This window comes from Acanthochromis polyacanthus, chromosome 12, assembly GCF_021347895.1.
Source record: "Acanthochromis polyacanthus isolate Apoly-LR-REF ecotype Palm Island chromosome 12, KAUST_Apoly_ChrSc, whole genome shotgun sequence".
NCBI lineage: Eukaryota > Metazoa > Chordata > Actinopteri > Pomacentridae > Acanthochromis > Acanthochromis polyacanthus.
The window spans coordinates 31,131,029-31,151,462 of NC_067124.1; the positions used below are offsets into that span (position 1 = coordinate 31,131,029).

The 20,434-nt window shown below is 40.5% G+C and overlaps 1 protein-coding gene and 2 non-coding genes across 4 annotated transcripts in view; 2 read left to right on the plus strand and 1 right to left on the minus strand.

The window, feature by feature from the left end:
• Window positions 1-15,467, minus strand: part of deptor (DEP domain containing MTOR-interacting protein) — a 54,749-nt gene extending 39,282 nt beyond the window's left edge. The window contains exons 1-4 of one of the 2 annotated variants that reach the window (XM_022194223.2): window positions 15,067-15,467; window positions 14,770-14,859; window positions 8,233-8,411; window positions 6,461-6,584 (exon numbers count right to left, since the gene is read on the minus strand). In XM_022194223.2, coding sequence (XP_022049915.1) covers window positions 6,461-6,584; window positions 8,233-8,411; window positions 14,770-14,859; window positions 15,067-15,080 — 407 coding nt within the window. In that variant the 5' untranslated portion in view covers window positions 15,081-15,467. Of the gene's footprint in view, window positions 1-6,460; window positions 6,585-8,232; window positions 8,412-14,769; window positions 14,863-15,066 lie in introns of both variants that reach the window. The other variant, XM_022194222.2, reaches the window with a different exon arrangement.
• Window positions 15,468-18,832: 3,365 nt separating this feature from the next.
• On the plus strand, window positions 18,833-18,905 carry trnar-acg (transfer RNA arginine (anticodon ACG)). Its single transcript has one exon. It is a non-coding gene; the product is annotated as a tRNA-Arg (tRNA).
• Window positions 18,906-19,269: 364 nt separating this feature from the next.
• On the plus strand, window positions 19,270-19,342 carry trnar-acg (transfer RNA arginine (anticodon ACG)). Its single transcript has one exon. It is a non-coding gene; the product is annotated as a tRNA-Arg (tRNA).
• Window positions 19,343-20,434: the final 1,092 nt, after the last annotated feature.

Here is a 20,434-nt window from a genome sequence, read left to right on the forward strand (position 1 = left end):
AAGCAGAGCTGGATAGAAGTGAATCACATTTCAATGTCGAGTGACCCATGACTCTACAGGATGAAGTACATTTAAATAATGGATGGATGAATGGAGATACAAACTATAATCGGTCGAATTATAAAATGATATATAACTTAAACTTAAAGGGCCCTAACTGAATAAATGACAGCTTCACTTAACAGTACTTGTGGTACACATTAGCATTAGTTTACCTCAGGCTAATCTTGAATAATCTACACTTTCTCCTGTCACATTTTAACTCAGTGTTTGATGTAAGAAGTCCTGCATATTGATAGGAACAGTACAAGGTCTTTTGGTAAATTATTTTCTGAGCAGTACGACACTTTCAGGACCAAAAAACATTTAAAAAAAAAAAAAAAGATAATTCAATTTGTTTCATGATTTATTTATTTTTGAAATAAAGAAACATCTTTCCAACTGCTGGCAGGTGTTACAAATACTGGAAAAAAAAAAAAACTAGCACTACATGCTACTGATAATTTACAACATACAGTTTGAGAGTCACCACAGACTAACCGTTTTCACACTACTCTGCAAATCAGATCTAGAAAGACATTTCACCGTGCTGAATAAGTATTCCAACAACTTGCTCAAGACTCTGTATGCAATTATTGAACCACCTTGCATTTATTTTATTTATTTCGTTCTCCATCTCATTCATTTCTTTCTCTACCTATCTTCTCATACTGCCTGCAGTTGAGCCGAGTGCAGCCAAATAGTCCCTGAATTTTTGTCACTTGACTGTTGGTTGCTGGTGAATCAAACACTGCTTTTCAGTTGTGCAAACAAAGCTCATATTTGATTTATTTTCCTATTTGAACCTGAGGGTTAGCTCAAGGACCACTGCAAAGTTGAAAATTTGTTTTCTGTTCTTGCATTTTCTCTCTCTCTGATAAATGCTGTTATTCTTGCCATTATTTTTAAAGATTAGATGCTTTTCAAACCAGCTGGTGATCTTTGAGGTTTAGAAACAACCTTAATTTTCAGTACTATCATGACCTCCTACTGTTACTGGTTGGTCATGTGGAAAAGCTCCATCTGCTCTTATAAACGAACTACAGCCATGATCATTTCTAAATAAGCACTGGTATGTTCAGAAATGAAAGGTTTGTGTTGTTGTTTGTCGGTGTAATTGTATCTATACTGCAAGTCTGTAACTGACAGAAAGAAAAGCTGAATGGACTTTAAGTGGGATGGATGTCGGGAATGAATGGGAAAAAAATGGCCACAAGAACTGTAAAATATACACAATTTGCAGTTGCAGCAGAAAACATGCAAAAACCACCAACACAATTCTTTGTGGTTCCACTGAAGATGACAAAGGCTCAGAATAAAGGTCGGCCTGGGAATAAAAAAACAGTCTTTGTGATTTTCAACTGAGGTGTTTTCCAGCCCTGAAAAGTCCTGTGGAATTCACCAACTGCATTTCTCTCACATGCTAAAGCTAGCGTTAGTGCACCAACAAAATAACAATAAAGGCATGGGTGCACACAGGTTAGGACAATAGCAAAGCACACACACACAGACTGTATCTCAAGTCTTGTGAAATTGTGACAGATAAGATTGAATGTCTGCTAAGGAGAGAGCGATGAAAATTCTTTGCATGCAGTTCCTTCAAGTTTCAACCGGAAACTTTGAATTTGAAGTGATACTGCAACTATAAATCACATTCAATTTTAAATTCAACTGAAGTGAACTAGCAAAGTGAGCTTCAAACCACACAGTTGCTGGTTTCATGCCTGCACTGACAGGTTAAATCTGAGTGTGGAGGCGGAATAGCGAAGCTGGAACCTTCCCACAGCTGACATATCCCTTAGCAAAGCACAAAATGCACAGCTAATGTAGTCAGGCTAAAATAAAATCCTGGATCACGTGTGAAGGCATCTGTGGACAGAGGTGCACATTCTTGCTGTGTGAATCTAAGATTAAATCAAGCCGATACCTGCATTATTCATAAGGGTTTGGCATGTGGAGGAGCTCCGGATTAAAACACTGATCCTGCAATTAGTGGGCATCCTGCTCTGCCACCTGAGCCACGAGGATTCATCTATTCAGAAGATTTGACATTTTAATATGAGCATGACAAAAATCGCGCTTATGAAATTCAGACCTGATCTAGACCACACACACTTGTAAACATCCCACACGGCAAACAATGCTTTAAATGTTCCTCTCTGTCGCTTAGGAACTGCTGTCAAAACAACATCTTTGTGTGGTTTGTTTGTTGGACTCTGTTTAGGCAGTTTTGACAATCGACAGCATCTGAGATCAGTTCATGCGTTTGGAGGGCTGTTTATTTTTCCAGTAGAAAAACTAGACGTGAACTGGTTGAAGGGGATGACGCTTTATGGAACACGTTGTTTAGTCATGTAGACTGATGCTGTTAGAGTTTACTCATGCATACAAATTTATGCAATAAGGGCAGACTAGTGTGAATAATACAATCAATGATGGCTGCTTCAGTTTTAGCATTCTGGTATTGGTTCATGTTGAACAATGGTCACACAGTCATCGGTTACTGATTGGGACATTTAGGTTACACTCACTATTAAAACAGCATTTTAAAACGAAAAGGATCTTTTCGCTCCATCTTAAACATCATCTCCATATTCGTGATGCTTGATATCACATGACCCTTCATGCATGCAGGTGTCGGTGTCAGCATAAAGCTGGATTTGAAGGGTTGCTTGGAAAATACTAGATGAAGGACAGCAATGGTGAAAAGGAAGGTCACCGATTCCCTTAGCTACAGAACGGCTGCTAGAACAAAACAACAAGGTCAACAATGTCTTTAATTCATGCAGAAAACTACTGGTGGCCAAGACTGATGTGGCACAATAGGAGATCAGAAGAATGAACCGTAGTGGTTCAGACCCAATCAGAAAACAGGCATGGCAGTGTGAATCAACTTTTCCAAAAGTCTCTGCAATACAATCCCAGAGTAAGACTTACAATTATGAGAATACATTTTAGTTGCTGCTGCTTTTTAAAACACTCAAGGATACCTTATTCAGGATTGAAACTAAACCAGGGATAGCAGGCTCGTTTCCAAAAGTCTCCATTTTAGGGGTCCTAAAAGTGTTTGCATACTGTGCAAACTAGCAATGCCATTCTTCTTGGATAAAAGTTTAATTTGAGGGCGCCAAGATGGTGAATAGCCAATCAAAGTTGGTAATTTGTGTCATGTCACGTGACGTTTACTTCTAAACTCAAGGTTTCCAAACATTAGTCTACAAACCAATTAGTGCCGTCATGCTTACTATGTTTACCTTCCATACAAAATTTAAGGTTTCATGTTATGGACATAATCAAAATGTGTTTCAGTGTGAACAGTTTTGGAGTTTTGGAGCCTTGACCAATCATGATGAGAGACAGAACATTATTGGCGTTGTTCTTCGTGGTTTGTGGGTTGATTGGCACTACATGCAACATATAGCTGAAGCTAATGGGAATGCTATTTACATTTACAGGAATTCATTTCACTCAAACATTAAAAAATTCAAATCTAAACCTCGTGGCAGAATTTGAAGTTTTCCAAAGTTATAAGAATTCAACCATGAATGTCTGTACAAAATGCTGTACATCTACTAGATATTAACCCTTTAAGCTGCAGTCAATTCCAGCCGTTTTCAGTACAAAAAAATCGCTAATATTCTATTTCTAAATTTAAAAAAATGACGAAAAATACAGGGAATATTGGACGCACATCGCGAGGTGCATTTCCTTGAAAACGACCGACTCGTGGATTTTATACCGACTTCAGGACATGTTTTGGATAAAATAGTTTACTGGCTTGTGTCGTCTGGATGTAAAAGGTTGGATTATGGCCGTTTTTTGTGGAATCTTTTTTTCTGTGTGTAATAATGAACCTGGAAATGTGAGTCGCGCTGTGTGCTTTGAAGCCGTGTATAGAGAACGGATGGATGAATATTCGTTTTTGTCGGACAAATGTGTTTTTCTTGCCCGCTGTGGTAATCGCATCTGAAAGTGGTTTATACGGGCGGATTCATGAGAATCTAAGCTTTCCATCGGCGTATAGTGTTTGTATAAGCGCGTTTGCAGCCGTCGGACATCCTTGAAATTCCTATGCAAATTAGTAGGTGTACCGCCGGCGGGACACTGAAGCGCATTGAAGCGCAAAGGGTTAAAGTTGCTCTCAGTCATTGATTAAACCCTTAAAAATTCATATCTGTCTAAGTTACAGAATTAGAAGTTTTCCCGAGGAAAATAACTCCTTCCTGCTTTCAAATGGCTTTGATGCAACCCTATACTTTAGCTTCCTCTAGAATGTGTGGATCTATTGAGACCTCGACTCTCTCTACACCTACTGCTTCCTGCTTCCTGCACCCCATGCACACCAGCTCACCTACAACTCTATTCAAACACTGCAAAACTGCTCTACTCACAATGACAAGTTATATTATTGGGGTAATTCAGCCACATATGTTCCAACTAGAAACCAATTTTGAAGAAAAGCCCAACCCTGCAAGCCAACAGGACTGGTACTTAAGTGCATTATATATCAAACTCTGCAACTTTGAATCATCAGTCAATTGCAGTTTCAGTGTGAAAATACTCAGCCATGACTGCTTAATCTGCTCCTGACATGTCTTCTAGCATATCAAAAACACCATATGGATGTGTCAATAAGGTAAATAAATGGATTTTCACCGGAGGGGGTCTTGAAGATACAACAAAGGATTAATAAACACCTGACAAACATATCCACGTGGAAACAACAAGAGTCAGGTTTGCATCACTGATATATTGAAGCTATGAAAGTGAGTCATTTTTGGTGGATAACCCAAGAAATGGGTATTTATGTAATAAACAAAACCCCCGATGGGAACATACATCAGCCTACGTTTCTTCTCCACTGTATGAGCGTGCCATAGCAGACATGTAACGAGGCCAAATTCCCATTTGAGGCCAACAACCCACGCATTTACGACAATCTGGTTCCCACTTCTGTGGCTTTAATGTTGTTGATCCGAAACACTAGATAAAAAAAGTCACTTTTTTAACCCGTGTAGTGCTTAGGTAAGAAAACTGCTCACTGCAGAACTAAATCATACACTGTTTCACTCGTATGAAAACAGGAAGCAGGAACAGCGATCTTCCCTCAATGGGACATGTTTGCACTTTGCACTCAGGCACAAGAAAGACAGTTGTTTGTTTACGCTGCAGGACTGTTATTTGTGCCCTAAGTGTAGCCGTGAAGCAGCTCACAAGCAAGAAACCACCAGAGTAGAGCTGGAGGGTGTGTGAATGCTGGGCTGCACCATAGTGATTACATAAACACATAGCTTTGAGAGTAGAGACGACAGATGTCTCCCCTTGGACTATTTCTTTCTTATGCAACAACTCACTGTGTGTGTGTGTGTGTGTGTGTGTGTGTGTGTGTGTGTGTGTGTGTGTGTGTGTGTGTGTGTGTGTGTGTGTGTGTGTGTGTGTGTGTGTTGACTCAGAAACACACATAAAAAAATAGGTCGTGTTAAGACGACGTGTTCAGAGAAGCCCTGTTTGCTCGAGCGTTTCTTCACAGAGACGTAAAGTGTGTGAATCCAAAACTGCGATGATGCCACTGATACACAACCAAGACACAGACAGACAGGTGGAGATACACGCCTGTGGTGTTTTGGTAGAAACTATTAGTCAGAACATTACTGGAAATACTACACGGGTACAAAGCTGATGACAAACAAAAACAGTTCCATTTGCTCTGCTCATCTCTAAACAAATGCTGTGACTCATCTCTTGTTAAGAAGCTTCCAATATGCTCTGATTTTTCTCATCCTGCAGGCTTTCATTACTCTCGAAAAGCAGCCCAGCTCAGAGATATGCACTCTCATCTAATAGGATCAAATTTAACAGCAAAACTAATTTTCGAAAAACGAAGGGTGGCGGAGTTTCTGATGTACTCAATCAGCATGCTGTGGAGAACGGCAGCGACTCTTACAAAGAGACACAGAGAGGAAGGCAGGAAACACATGGATGGTATGTGTCATAGTTTGCCAAGAGGGCTATGAAGCTCCAAAACATGAAACGGCATCAAATACAGAAGTCATAGTTCACTATTCATCACATCAGCATTCTTCACAAGCGCTGCCTTTATGGAGACAATTTAAATATCTTGCATGCAATCATTCATATCAGTGCATCACAGTAAAACTCAAACAGAGGGAATGCGGAAGGATACGCCTGCAGGAATAGGGAGCACATAAATAAAAGAGATGAAACATTTTATGAAAAAGTAACTCCCTTATCAATCTGTGTGCTCCAGCATGACAGCAAATGTAGGTTTGGGTGTTTTTCTTCTTTGTTATGATACCATAAGGGCTGGGCAATGACACAACGAAATGTAGCCGCAAAGGACACTTTCAGTTCGTGTGTGTCTGTGTGGTTGCTGCTTGGGTTTGGGTTTGTGTGCGCTTACTTTTCATAGATCCTCTGCCCCCTCATGAAGACCTTGGCTTCACTGTCCAGCGGAAACGTGCCGTCGTCCTTTCTGAAGCGGTAAAACAACTTCATGTCTTTGAACTCCCGGTGCTCGTCACACACTACAAACACAGCATGCAGGAAAGACACTTCAGCAAGAGAGAAACACGGATCATTGGAGACAAAGAACCACAAAAGGTAGAGTTTGTTACAAACAGACTGTGAGGAAGTGGAGCCTTTTGTGCACAGATACACTATATATATATATATATATACATATATATATATATATATAGAGAGAGAGAGAGAGAGAGAGAGAGACACAGATGGACATTGACAGAGCTGTCTTGGAGTTTCATTGAATTCTCTATCTAGGTATTTAAATATAAATTATAGCTAAACCCCAAATCATCAAATGTACGCATTACTTTCATTTATCACAGCCAGAAACTGTAAAGTTGAGTCTTACCTGAAAGTAAGACTCAACTCTTTTTTGAGTTTGTGTGAAAAACTAGCCTAATTCAAGCTGAAAATATTTATTTCACCAGAATCCCTGTATTCTACATGTCGCACTGTAAAAATGTGCCAAAAAGAAGCTTTGTACAATAACTAGATGGCATAAAAAAACAAAAAATACTGCAGTCCCCGGTACAACCAAGAAGCCCTAACTGACTCCACCATGGCCAGCAGTCTACTTCACAAAAATTCTGGTACTTCTCAGCTGAACTGCAGGCTGTTTGGACAAAAATATGGGAGAGAACAACAACATAAAAATGTAAGTGGTTAAAAATGATGAGTTTGGAGATCCACAATTTCTTCCCAGAACTGGTAACGCCTGTAAGCACTTTCCGGGATTTTCTGATGTTTGCAAAATAAATGATCCAAGAGATTAAACTTTGTTTGCTTTTTGCGATTTATGGCACTTTAAATATGATTTATTGCATAAAAACATGTTTGATTTCTCTCTCCTAGTCATGGTTGTCTTGTTTCTATAGCAGTAAAGGACTTTACATTGCAAAATGAACCTACAGTGAGTAAAAATGTGACAAGAGCAAAATCCAGCCAGACGATGCTTTACAGTTAACTTACGAGATCCAAATAAACATCAAAACCTGTTTAAACATTATTAACACCTCTAACTAACAAGCCAACCAACTCCACATGTACTTTACAGGTAAATCCATTCCCTTTAATGACACCTAACTGCGAGCTGCAGAGGCGCTTTTAGGTTACGACCATCTGTATCTGCTGGAGCTAATTTACGATGACATAATACAGCATGAAATGTGCCACTAGGGCCTCATGGGAATGTTGATTGTCTCTGTATAAAGCAACTACTAACGTATAAACATCTTAAATTCATTAACCTCCAGTTTGGTCGATTTAATATGAAGTTGGCCGTGTCTAAGCATCAATTAAAAACAAAGGCAGTCCTCTCTTTGTGTCTCCAGAGTCTGGTCAAATGTGCATCAGGTAGCGAGACGCTGTGCTGGAGCCAAACTGGCCAGAAAACAGCAAGAATCATTTATTAAAAGGCACCGCTTGTTCCCAGAAAATGTCAAGGAAGAAAGAAAGAGAGGAAGACATGGAGAGAGACCCTCGCTGTTATAAAAAACAGAAAACACAAGACTAACACACAGACACAGACACACACAGACACACACACACAGACACAGACACAGACACAGACACACACACACACACACACACACACACACACACACACACACACACACACACACACACACACACACACACACACACACACACCGTGGTGGATGATGCTCTGGTCCAGAAGTTTCTGCATGATCTTGATTGCCGTGTCTCGATCGGAGGCCTCCTTGTGTTCGATCAGCCAATCAATGAGCTCCTTGGCAACAAAGCAGTTCGGGTAAGTTCGAAGGTGGTGCCTCCGGTCCTTGATCACCTTCCCCTCATGGAGCCGCAGCCTGGAAGCAAACAAGTAGCAGGAGAACAGAGGTTTTCTTCTGTATTTTTCAGCATGATTCCTTAAAGAAATGAACAATTGTATGTTGCTATTTTAAAAATCTATCTGGCATTACAGCTTCTCCTTCTGAAATCCAAAACCAAGCAACAGCTTTAGAATATGTTATCTAAAAAAAAATCCCAAAATTCTGCATTATCAGAGCCAGAAAAGTAACGGGAAAAACTGTATGATTTTCAACTTCCTGACAGTCCTTCATCTAATTGTGAAAGTAACCACATTTTGGCTTAAGATCATAATATTTAATCAAAATCAAGTTTATTTTGCAGGCATAATTTAAAAACTTGTCAAAAGTAAGCAGTGTGCAGTAAGCAGATTCTATGAAAAACAAAAAAATCTCAACTCCTTGGCGCAGTCATAAGCCATAAACCATGAGTGACTGTGCAGCTGGAGACTATTTTCTTGAGGATTCTTCACGATTCCTCAAAAAAACTACCAACTAACAACAATTATCATCTGTACCTTGATATTTCAAAGACAAAACTGGCATGATGGCTTCACCTTCTGAAATCTAAAACCTACCAACAGGCATGAAAGGTCTATCATCTAAAAAAAATTCAGAAATTATACATATAATGCAGAAATTAAACCATATAAACAGTAAGAGCTGTCCGATTTTCTGGTATTTTATCGGAATCGTTTTATTTTAAAGATATATTTTTTAAAAAATGGTCAAAAATAAGTCGTGTGCAGCAACCACATTCCGTGAATAACTAAAAAACTCTCTGGTTCAACTGCAGGCCATAAATCACTCAGCAGCCTGGAAACAAACAAAGAAGTAGCAAACGAAAAGACTGTTCTTGAGGATTCTTGAGCACAATTTGAAAAAAAAGGATGAGAACCTTTATTTTGCTTTGTTGAACACTTATAACAGAAAAACTGGAGTCAGACAGATGACCTGTCAGTGACATTCAGCTCTACGCCCACATGCTGTTACTAAAGATCCATTCTCTTTAAAACAAATAAGATGAAATAATACAAATACACGGCTTCATTCCTAAAAAAAGCTCCATAATTTCCCAAAACAGCTGGACACTGTCATCTCTAGCAAAGGTTACACAAACAGGAGGATTATTTCCAACTTCTTGGGGGATTACTTTCAGCTGCGGATTAGTTTGCAATTTGTTGCCCCAGTGAGAATTTATGGCAGCAGGATGATGACATGTGGGACTGACTCAGAGTAAACTGTGGCGTTCAAGATAGTTAAGGAAGCCGTCACTCAGAGCAGCCGTGTGGCTCAGTGCGTTTGGAATAATTCTTAGACAACAACGCAGCTCTGTGGTGCAGAGACATGAGATGCATCAATCAGCCACAATGTTAAAACCCCCTGCCTAATGTTGTGTTGGTTTCCATCTGTGGCCCTTCAGGACGCGGACCTCTGATGGCGTCCTGTGGTGTCTGACACCAGAACAGTGTAAGTGGATCCTTTGGGTGCTGTGGGTTGTGGTTTGTGGCCTCTGTGGAGCCGGCTTGTTGCGACATATTTCGTAGATGCTCGACTGAATTGGGATCGGGGGAGTTAAGACGCTGGCCGACGCCCTGAGCTCTTTGTCATTCTTAGAGTCATTCCTGAGCAGTTTTTCCAGAGTCAGGAGCCACGTTGTCGTGCTCAGGGAGTGCTGTTGAGACACAGGGGTGTGTTTGGACTGGAATATGGTAAACTAAGTGATATGTCTTAAAGCAGCATCTATGAAAGTGGCAGGACCCAAGGTTTCCCAGCACAAAAATATAAATAAAAGTAATAAAAGTTGTGATAAATCTCCAATTTGTCGTTTTGTTCTACGGGTCTGTTTCAAAAATGTATCAAAATAGATGATTTCATAAGATTCTGTTTAAAAAAATTGCACTTTTTAGCACAACCAAGATGGCATAGAGACTCGTGTGATGTGACAAAACGTCAGGTACTTTTCAGCTGAACTGCAGGTTGTGTTTCCACAGAGCAGAGAGGAGAAAAGTACAGAAACTAATTAGAGAGACTGACAGGAAACTCAAACATACTTGATCAATAAAACAAATGCAGGATGGCTCAAAATTGCTACATAGATTAGCAAGTTATCAGAAGATACATTCAGCGTGGAGAAACATCTTTCTGCTGCTGATGTACTGACTTGTGTGAAAACGCCTATTTGTAGAAGCTGTAAAAGTTAAATGTCTGCAGTGTGTAGAAGCCACTATTTCTTTTCCAGTATTCGTCACAAATGGGAATTTGGAAAGTGTAGATGTTAATTTCAGCTGTTTTGATTTCTTTTGTAAAATAAATCATCAGATCAACTTTTGCTTTTGATCATTTCTGGTGTTCTGGCGATTATACTGCACACAAGATATTTCTGAGTTCTGTCTCCTTCTACCAATGATTGTGTTGTTTCCATAGAGGTAAAGGACTTTATATTAGAGAGAAAAATGCACAGAGAAAAACTTACTTGGGGTTCAGAAGTTTAAGCAGAACAGTCTAAGTTTTCTTCTGTACTTATCTATGTGACGTGCGTTTCATATTTCAGTATCTTAGACAAACAATCTTCAAAGAGCACAAAAAATGATTTAGAGATTAAAGGACAACATGAACACACGAGGTCAAGTGTTTGTTTAAGCTGACAGGGCAAACCAGTTCTGGAGGTTGGAGGTGAATTTATGGCATTGAAACTTTGCCTGCAGGAATATATGTCACTATATGACGTGATAACATGATACAGCTCTCGTGGATGGCCTTGACGCTGGTTTCACGTCACCGCGCTGACCTCCACCTGAACCCGAATGCTGTGAAAGAGCCAAAAACCAAGTTTCAGCCAAGCCTCCTGCAGCTGGCTTGTTCCACTGCCTGCTGAGTCCGTGTGCAGCTGGCCAGCATCACTCCAGATTAGCACCGACAGCTTCGGTCCAACTGTTCTGCCAGGACTCGAGACAGGCAAACAAACTCAGCTGAAGGACTTACAGACTGCAAATTCGGGCATCCTCTCTCTGTGCTCAGCTTCAGTCTAATCCTCACATAAAAACAAAGAAGCTGGAAGTAAAATCTTACACTCGCACCGACTCAAACAATAGCAGGCAGGAGGATTTCTGAATGACTCCAGCTGAAAGCATTCATAAACCCACATTCTGCCTGCCGCGGTGCAACAAACTCCCCATTTACAACTACGAACCGGTCACAAGACTCACTACAGCATCTGCCTGGACTCTGTGCCATGATGTCGATCTGTTTTTCAGGATGAAATACAGATCTGTCCTGTGATACGACAAGATGGGACACAAAGACGTGGAAAAAAAAAAAAAAAAACCAGCCAGTGTTCTGTTATCAGTATCAGGAACTGTGTCATGTTCCCTGAGCTGGACTCGTGATAAAACGAACAAACAAAAGGTGTGGCCACTCCTCGCTTTTATACCTGCTGCTGTTCATATCATGTGGAATTTTCTAATCGTGAATGCTGCGGCTGACGGAATGGAACCGGCTTTGATTTACTCCTGTTCTCATTTCGCCCTTCGGTTTGTTCGGGACGAAGCTTAATCAGGGAGTCAAGGTGAACAGTGAAGGAAAAGCTGTGGAAAAGTGTGTCTTTACACTGTGAAATGTAAGAAAAACAAGAGTCCACAAGCTGTTTTTAAATTGAAATAGTCGAGTTTGTGTTGATGTTTTTAAAGGTAAACTCAAGATCTACCTTTTTAGTCAGGCCTTGAATGGATTTCATGGATTATATTTATTAATTACTCTTCCCAGATGTAATTTATTCATTAATCTCTCTATTTAATCACTTATTTACATATTTTATTCCACTGTATCGTTTAATACTTCCTTTTTAGTCTGTTTGTACTCATTCTGACGTCTATTTTGCCCTTCACGTATCTTCCTATATTTTAATGATGGATATTTAATTTGACTTATTTTATTTTAGTGTTTCCTCAGTGTTTTAAAGTCCTTTATTTATAACATGACACTACAGGTGTTCATATTGTTTTCTTGCATTTTTATCCACTTCATGTTGCATTTCATTTGTACAAAAAGTGTTCTATAAATAAACTGTGACTGATTGATTCTGACTGGTAAAAACAACAGTTGAAGTTATCCATGATTCATTTTTAATCAGCCAAAACAACATCTGCACACATCTCAATTGCAAATATCCTCGTGCATGGCCTTTCCATTGGATACTGTGTCAGTAGAAGCGATGGCGGCTGCTGTGGTGGATAAGACTGTGAGAGAATGCCGTAAACTGGGAAGAGCTCATCAGCGAGGAATTTCTGGAGAATGGGAGCTTTAGTTATTGGGAGTCTTGCGGTCGAAATTTACCAGAACTTCAGCCTCATGCTGCTCTGACACGGTGGTAAAACAGCCTGTCATATGCGGTCACGCCTGCACTGCCATAGAATGCCTCCACCTCCTGCTTGCTGCAGCTTCTGATGCAACTAGAGATGTTTGCAACGCCGATTAATCTCATCAAAAATCGAATTTGTGATATCTGTAATTAGATTTCGACTTAGCAGAATTCCAGCTTGAGATAAGATCATTCCAACTAGTTCAAACTTAAATTAAGAAATCTATAAGAGACAGTGTAGACAAATTGAGTTAAGAGGAATTATATATATCTTAAATTAGAATTCATAAAGGAAAAAAATGCATTTTAGACGTGTGAAACTGGAATTACAGCTGCAGATATCTACAGGTGATCTATAGACATCTGTAGTGAGAAACTTCATACACTTGAATGGTAAAAGTGGCATTATTTGTCATAATTTCATTGCCGATATCTGAAATGCACATCCAGTGCTGCTATTAAATGTGAGAGCTGCTCCTCATACGCAGGCAGCTAAGTGAGACTGTACTCAGACAGAGAAGTGCTTTGAGCTAAACGCTAACATCAGCACTCTAACATGACCACAATGACAAAGCAACATGCAACAGTAAGCAGATATGATGTTTACCGTGTTCAGAGTTTCACCTTAGTTATAGTGGCAGCATGCTAGCAAGTGCTAATTAGCATTACCACTGACATGAGGAAGATACTGAATGAAATTTAAGGTCAAAGGTTACGGAAATGTACAAATATGAATGATTTATGAATGTTTGTATCAAAGTTCATGGTAATCCAGCCAACAGTGACAGATGTGAACTTCACCAAGTCCGGAGCAGAAGTCAAAAATGTCACCAAAGTCAACAGGCTTCATCCTGTGGGGGACGTGGATATGCGAGCCAAATTTAATAGCAATCCATCAAATAGTTGTGATGGATCGACTGACGAAACAACATCTGTAGAGCAGGCAGAAAGAAAACACAAACAGAGGCTGAAGAGACACGAGTCTTCTGTGTCCTTTTGCCCAGAACAGCAGCAGCGTCTCAGAGGACTCCGGGACAGAAACCCCAACCAACCCTCCGCTCAGCGACACCAGTCATGCTGCCAGCTGGCAGCCTCAGTGTTCACAGCTGTGCCAGGGACACTGACACACACAAAGCATGCAATGATAAACGCTCTGGGGCTGAGTGAGAGTGCACTGAGGAGGATGTGCTCAGACCAGCTATTAATCTCTCGAGGTGATGACTTCAGTGTTACTTTTTACGGCTCTTCAGAAGCAGCAACAATTTAATTTTTCAGACTCAGCTGGAGAAAACAACTCCGTGTTTTCCTCGTAGTTCAATCGGGGGCTGAAATTCCAGGCATTGGTGCCATGCTTTACCGCCTGAGCCTCTATTCACTGCTGGGGTTATGAGGCAGCGAACGCCACCGGGGTTATGAAGCTGATCTCTGCGTACAGTGCTGTAGGTCAAAGGGTACAGCATGTCAACAACACCGGCTGGGTACAAATCCCTGATAGGATGAATGTGCAGGGCATGATAATGACACAGGGTTAGTAGGTTCATCTTGCTCTGTGCAGCTCAAAGGGCACTGTGCTGGTGGAGCAACCAAAAAATTAACAGTGCGTTCAGTCATGAGCACAGAAAGAAAAGAAGCATCCTGCAGAATCCAGACATTACAACGCCTCTGGCTGTCCTGTTACACATAGGCGTGTGTGGATGTCTTTGTCTGGCTGTGCACACTGCAGAGGAGCTGAAACTTGCCTGTAGGCCCGGTAAGCAGAGAGAGAGAGAATAGCTCCATGCATGATCATTAACCACTGACAACACCCACTGCTCTCATTCAGAGTCCTGACCACAGCATGTACGGCGGCACACGCAGAAAGTAAACAGTTATTATTTCATACTGCAAGTATAAAAGTTTGCAGATTAATTTCACAAATATGCCAAAACTTCCCCCTGAAAGACGCTGTGACCGACCGTGGAGGTCAGCGAGGGTTTGCACCAGAAGTGACCGACCTACCTGAGCTGTTCCCCGGTGACGAGCACCTCGGCGAGCCGCTCCAGCTCTGCAGCCTTCTTCTGCATGGTGTTCCCGATCCCGTCCATGTCCCTGCTAGCACGAGACACACAGACCAGGGGTGTGTTTTTGTTTGCAAACAGCCACACACACACAAAGACAACACTCTGGGTGAAATGCACCAGCTTTGCATTTTTTTTGACAAGCATTCAGGGGCTGGACTGCAAAACAAAAGACACGCAGGCATCCACGAGGTGCTGATTTGATAAACAAAACACCGACACCCCGGATTCTGCTTACCCTTCAAGCACCATGAGGACCCAAAACGGGACTTGATCAATTAATCCTTTGATGAATTAGCAGAGAGAATGATGCCATGCCAGGAAACATATGCAGGGACGCGGGGAGTCGGTCTGGGGGGCAGAGCCTCAGTGGGTCCACAGCTCGATCAGTCCGCTTTTAAATCCTCGAAAACCGTCCAGCAGCGCCAGATATCTGCACACACTCATTAAAGCATGCATGCGTACACCCATGAATCCCTCTATTAATCGGGAACTGCCGTGTGGATGCAGCAGCCTCACCGCCTGTCACCGCGGCTCGCTGCTCGGATTTGTTTGTCGCTCACACCACACGGGATCAATGCACGTTTTCTCCACGGCGTAGCCAGAGCCTATCCACAGAGCCCCCGCATTGGGAGGACTCTGCTGGCGTCATGGGGGAGTTAACCGGAGGGGCGGGGTTACAGGGAAGGCGTGGGTGCGCTCGATTTGTCCACCGGAGAGACGAGTTGGACGTTGGATGTGATTTTAGCCACAAGCTGTGCGCGCATTTCTGCTTTACATGCATTTCAAATATGTAAAACTAAGAGAATGCAGATCGAGTTGTAATTGTAACCGCAGAAATCTATTTGGGCACGATTATAAAAGGAGTTTTAAATAAGAAACACAATGTTAAGCTTTAATAAAAAGCATAATTTGTGTAAAGAGTCATGATTGTTTGCCTTAACTTCCACAAATTAAATATTTCAGTTCATACAATACAAGATGGTCGGTTCCTTAGGAGAAGATTCAGCAGTTCATCTAAATCTAAAATAAAATAAAAAGGATTTTGCTTTGAGGGCAGAAAAGTTCTGGACAGAGAAGGCAGATCATTTAAAAGAGGAGTCCATTAATCTGAAACAGCCATGTCTATGACACCACTTGTGCTCATTATTGGCTTGATTTTAGCATTTTCATTGTCTTTTTCTTATAATAAATGGCAGCAATTTTGTACCTTTATTGCAAATAGCAGCAATTTTGGCACCTTATTTCTTCAAGCAGCACAATTTGCATGTTTATTGTGTGTTTTTGTACATTCTTAAATGTAACGTGAGCAACTGGATCTATCTATCTATCTATCTATCTATCTATCTATCTATCTATCTATCTATCTATCTATCTATCTATTGGGTACTTATCATGCAGTCTTGAGATTCTTCCCTAGAAAGTCCATACATATGAGTCTTGGGTGGTCATCGGTACATTAGCTATGTGATTTTCCATGTCACATTATTTATTTTGGACTCCGCATCAGTTTAAACTAAAAAGCCTCTTGGATGAGAGGTCAAACACCTTATAGAATCCAAAAAGTGAGGTCCAGGGGTATGCATGAGAGCACATCTCTGCTCAGTGATTCTGTGTTCTGAAAATGTGAGCAGGATGATTCTGAATAGCTGCTATGTACACCACATGCAACAGAAATCTTATGTCTGAACATGTGACTGCTGAGAGGAACTCCAGTGAGTCAGCATCAGCATAATTCTTAGTTATATCGGTGAGAGTTCACCTACATGAATGTTACCTCCTTCTTATTGTGCAAATGTTATAACCAGTTCTGTGTCTAAATTTAATGATGCCCGAAAAACAATGTCAGAAATACAAGATGAAGTCGACAAAAATAACAATACTCACTAAAAGTATACAACAACAAAGCAATGGCGGCGACATATTGTGCAACCAAAGATGCACTTTTTTCACAACTCTTAGTTTCCTTGTAGTTTTCATTTAAAAAGAACTAACGGTCTTATAGTATAAGCCTCATATCTTGATTATCACAGAAATCAAACAGCCCCCAAACCAGTTGAACAAAGTTAATGAAAATCCCATAATAGGTTACTTAAATATCCTGTTTGTACAAGCAGGATGGCAGCATGTGTCGCTCAGATTACCAAGAACAAGCTGGGACATGTCCAGTGCATGGAAATGAGCCTTATCTCAGTGTCGCTACAAATAGTAAAGAGTAACAAAGACAAGCAAATGTCAAAAATATCATGCAAACAAAACAAAAAACATTTTCTTCAGTAAACATAATGGTCTTAGAAAGTAACTAATTCCTGATGTAAACTGGTAAAAGTAAATGTGTTACATCCAGGTAAAAACAGACCCAATACAAGATTTAAATTTAACCTGAATGTAATGTGTCAAATATTCTGTATATTATAGACACAGCAGATGAGGGTGGGTCATTTTTTTATAGTAAAAATATAAATTATGAGCCCGCACAGCCACAAAATCTAATGTGAAAGCACTATTAGATCCATATATGTTACATTACATTTTGAATTGTCTTTGTGTTTTCCTTCACACAAATGAACTGAAGCACAATAGGTACAAATTGGTGTCTTGAATGAACCTGAATGCAGGCACTGAAGTGCTTGCCGCTCAAATCTCCCATTTCATGTGTCCGACCAATATTCAAATGAAACCTACTTCCATGTAATTCTGCATCCGTGAAGTGAACATAAAACCAGCGCCTCCATCATGAACGGATGAAGTCATCTGGTTTTTCATTGGCTACATTGGAAAGTGTGCCTGTGTGTGCATTCTGCAGAGTAATGTCCTTTTTTGTGAATGTTTTCAGTGAATATTTACAGCTTGCTCGGGTGACCTACTGTATGTGTTGGCCTTGAGAAGAAGCGTGCAAATCAAAAAGAGCCACACTAAATAAAACTCCGCAAAATACTGACTGACTTATTGATTCAATGCACCAGTTACTTTGTAAATCTGTAAGTGAAAGTGGAAAAGATACTTTAGTGATCCCCTTGTGCTTTGGTTCATGTCTTCTCTCCCACACAGACAGTTAAAGCACCACATTAATACAGATGTGATGCAATAACAGGGCAGACAATACTGTTGCTTGATTTCACTGTGTGAGTTCAAACATGAAAACGTGTTGCAACACTACACCCCAGGCAGTGACAGAATGGAAAATACAACACCTGGGATTTATTGCTGACTGTGGTGATTCAAAAATCCTGCAAACTTTATTACTTTACCTTTCCTACAGTAATAATGACTAAGTTTTATTAATGTTGATCCCTTAACTCCCCATTGCTTTAATGAATCTGTCAAGAATGACCAGTGAGAAAATGGGCATATAGTTAAGATTAATTTCTGACACCATTGGCAATGTCTGTCTCTGAGGAAAGGTTACAGTTTAATAATAATAACAATAATAATAATGGATTAGATTTATATAGCGCTTTTCTATTAAGGCATACTCAAAGCACGTACAATGGATCCATTATTCATTCACTCACACATTCTCACTCTGGTTGTGGTAAGCTACATTTGTAGCCAGAGCTGCCCTGGGGCAGACTGACAGAAGCGTGGCTGCCAATCTGCATCTACGGCCCCTCCGACCACCACCAACATTCACACACATTCATACACCAGTGTGAGTAGCCGCACTGGAGGCTTGGTGGGTTACGTGTCTTGCCCAAGGACACAACAGCACATGACTAGGTCAGAGCGAGAATCTAACCACCGACCCTTCGATCACTGGACGACCCACTCCAGTTTATGGTCCAACTTCGCCACCTGTTGGTAAATTGGGACATTGCGGGAACGAAACAAGGCAATTATTGCCGTAGGTCGTGTCATTAATGCTAATGTTATTTTTCAATCCATTAGGCACAATGTAAAATGCAACACAGTTTGACATAAAGCTTCCGCAAGAACGTAATAACAATATTTGACAAAGCTGTTTTGGAAAAACAAAAACGTCTTCTTCCAGCTTATGATCACGTGGGCCAGTGGCGCAATGGATAACGCGTCTGACTACGGATCAGAAGATTCTAGGTTCGACTCCTGGCTGGCTCGTTGCTTTTTCGCTTTCAGAATGAAAAAAAAGCTGAACTACTTTCGGCTTGTCTTTGGTTTAGCCGAGGAAGAGATTTATATACGCTATCGTGCTTTTACTTTATCGTTTGTTTCACATACATCCCGATTCTCAACTGTTTTTGATCACAAGTAGCTTTATTATGCTAACAGTTTCGTATCAGAATACGGAGCAGACCATTGTAGGCCCCAGTCATTAAAACGTCCTTGTATGACCAGGAAAACAGTCCCACAAACTTTTCATTCACGCCTGCAACCGTTTGCACACATACAGCGCTTATTCCACCAGATAAAATCTACACAGTGCTCATATTTAACGAATATGTGACAAATCTATATATTCATCGGGCCAGTGGCGCAATGGATAACGCGTCTGACTACGGATCAGAAGATTCTAGGTTCGACTCCTGGCTGGCTCGGTTCTTTTTACGCACTAAAAATGGACTATTATCTTATTCTCATCTAATTTTTGGCCCTGGCTCAAGGAGCGTCGCTGGTGTCATTTGTGTGCCGCTTATCGCTGCCATGAATCTTACCAGAAATCAACCAGTCAGAAGCAGCGCTTCTACCAAGATTTCTACACAGCCAATCAACTTTCACTGCACCTGCCGAGATTTGACCAATCGTTGTCGGTATAACTACAAATAATTAGGCTATAATGTTATCAATAAAGTTTATTAAGAACTTAGGGAGAATGTCAGTAACAATTAACCAAAAAATGAGCAATTCGGATGATAAGAACCACACCTTGTTTATAGGGTGTTAATAATATTTTGAGGTGGAGCTGCTCTTCTTACACAGAACATACCAGTATGGCTATTTGATAACAACACTGATGTTACCTAATTATCAGTAGCTACTACAAAGAAATGACCATAATTTACCAATATAATGTATTTATCGTTCCATTTTTAGAAACTCCAACTAAAGTGGATATTTGCAGTACCTAACGCGTTTGACTGCGGATAACAAGATTGCATGTTCGATCCCAAATGGGCGCGGTCCCACCATGGAGCCATTATAACTTGGTTTTTAATAGCTGTTAGTGTTAAAGAAATTCATTAAAAAAAAATGTGCACAATATGTAATAAATATGAAATATCCACGTTTGACTAGCCGTTAGTTTGAAAGTTTTCATGAAAAGTTTCTTTACCTTGATTGGACGAATGGAGCTCTGCCTCCAAACAGCAAATTAGCAGCCATTCCTCGAGGAAAGATATTAAGCTCCAAACAAATAAACAAACAAAAGCCGCGATATTCTCCTCAGTTTGTGCAGGTAAACTTGGAAAAGTCACCAAACATGTACGCCATTAGCCAATTTTCTGCAAGTTCAGCTCTTGTTGGGTTAGATCTGGCAGGTAGATGAAGCTGCTCTGTGCCTGCTGCGCCCCCTTCAGTAATTCTGCATAAATTACACTGTGAGCCTGTTGGTCGGATTAATATAACTGCTAATCAATAATGTCCATGAGTATGTAAGAAATATGTAAATCAGAAACAAAAATAACAAACAA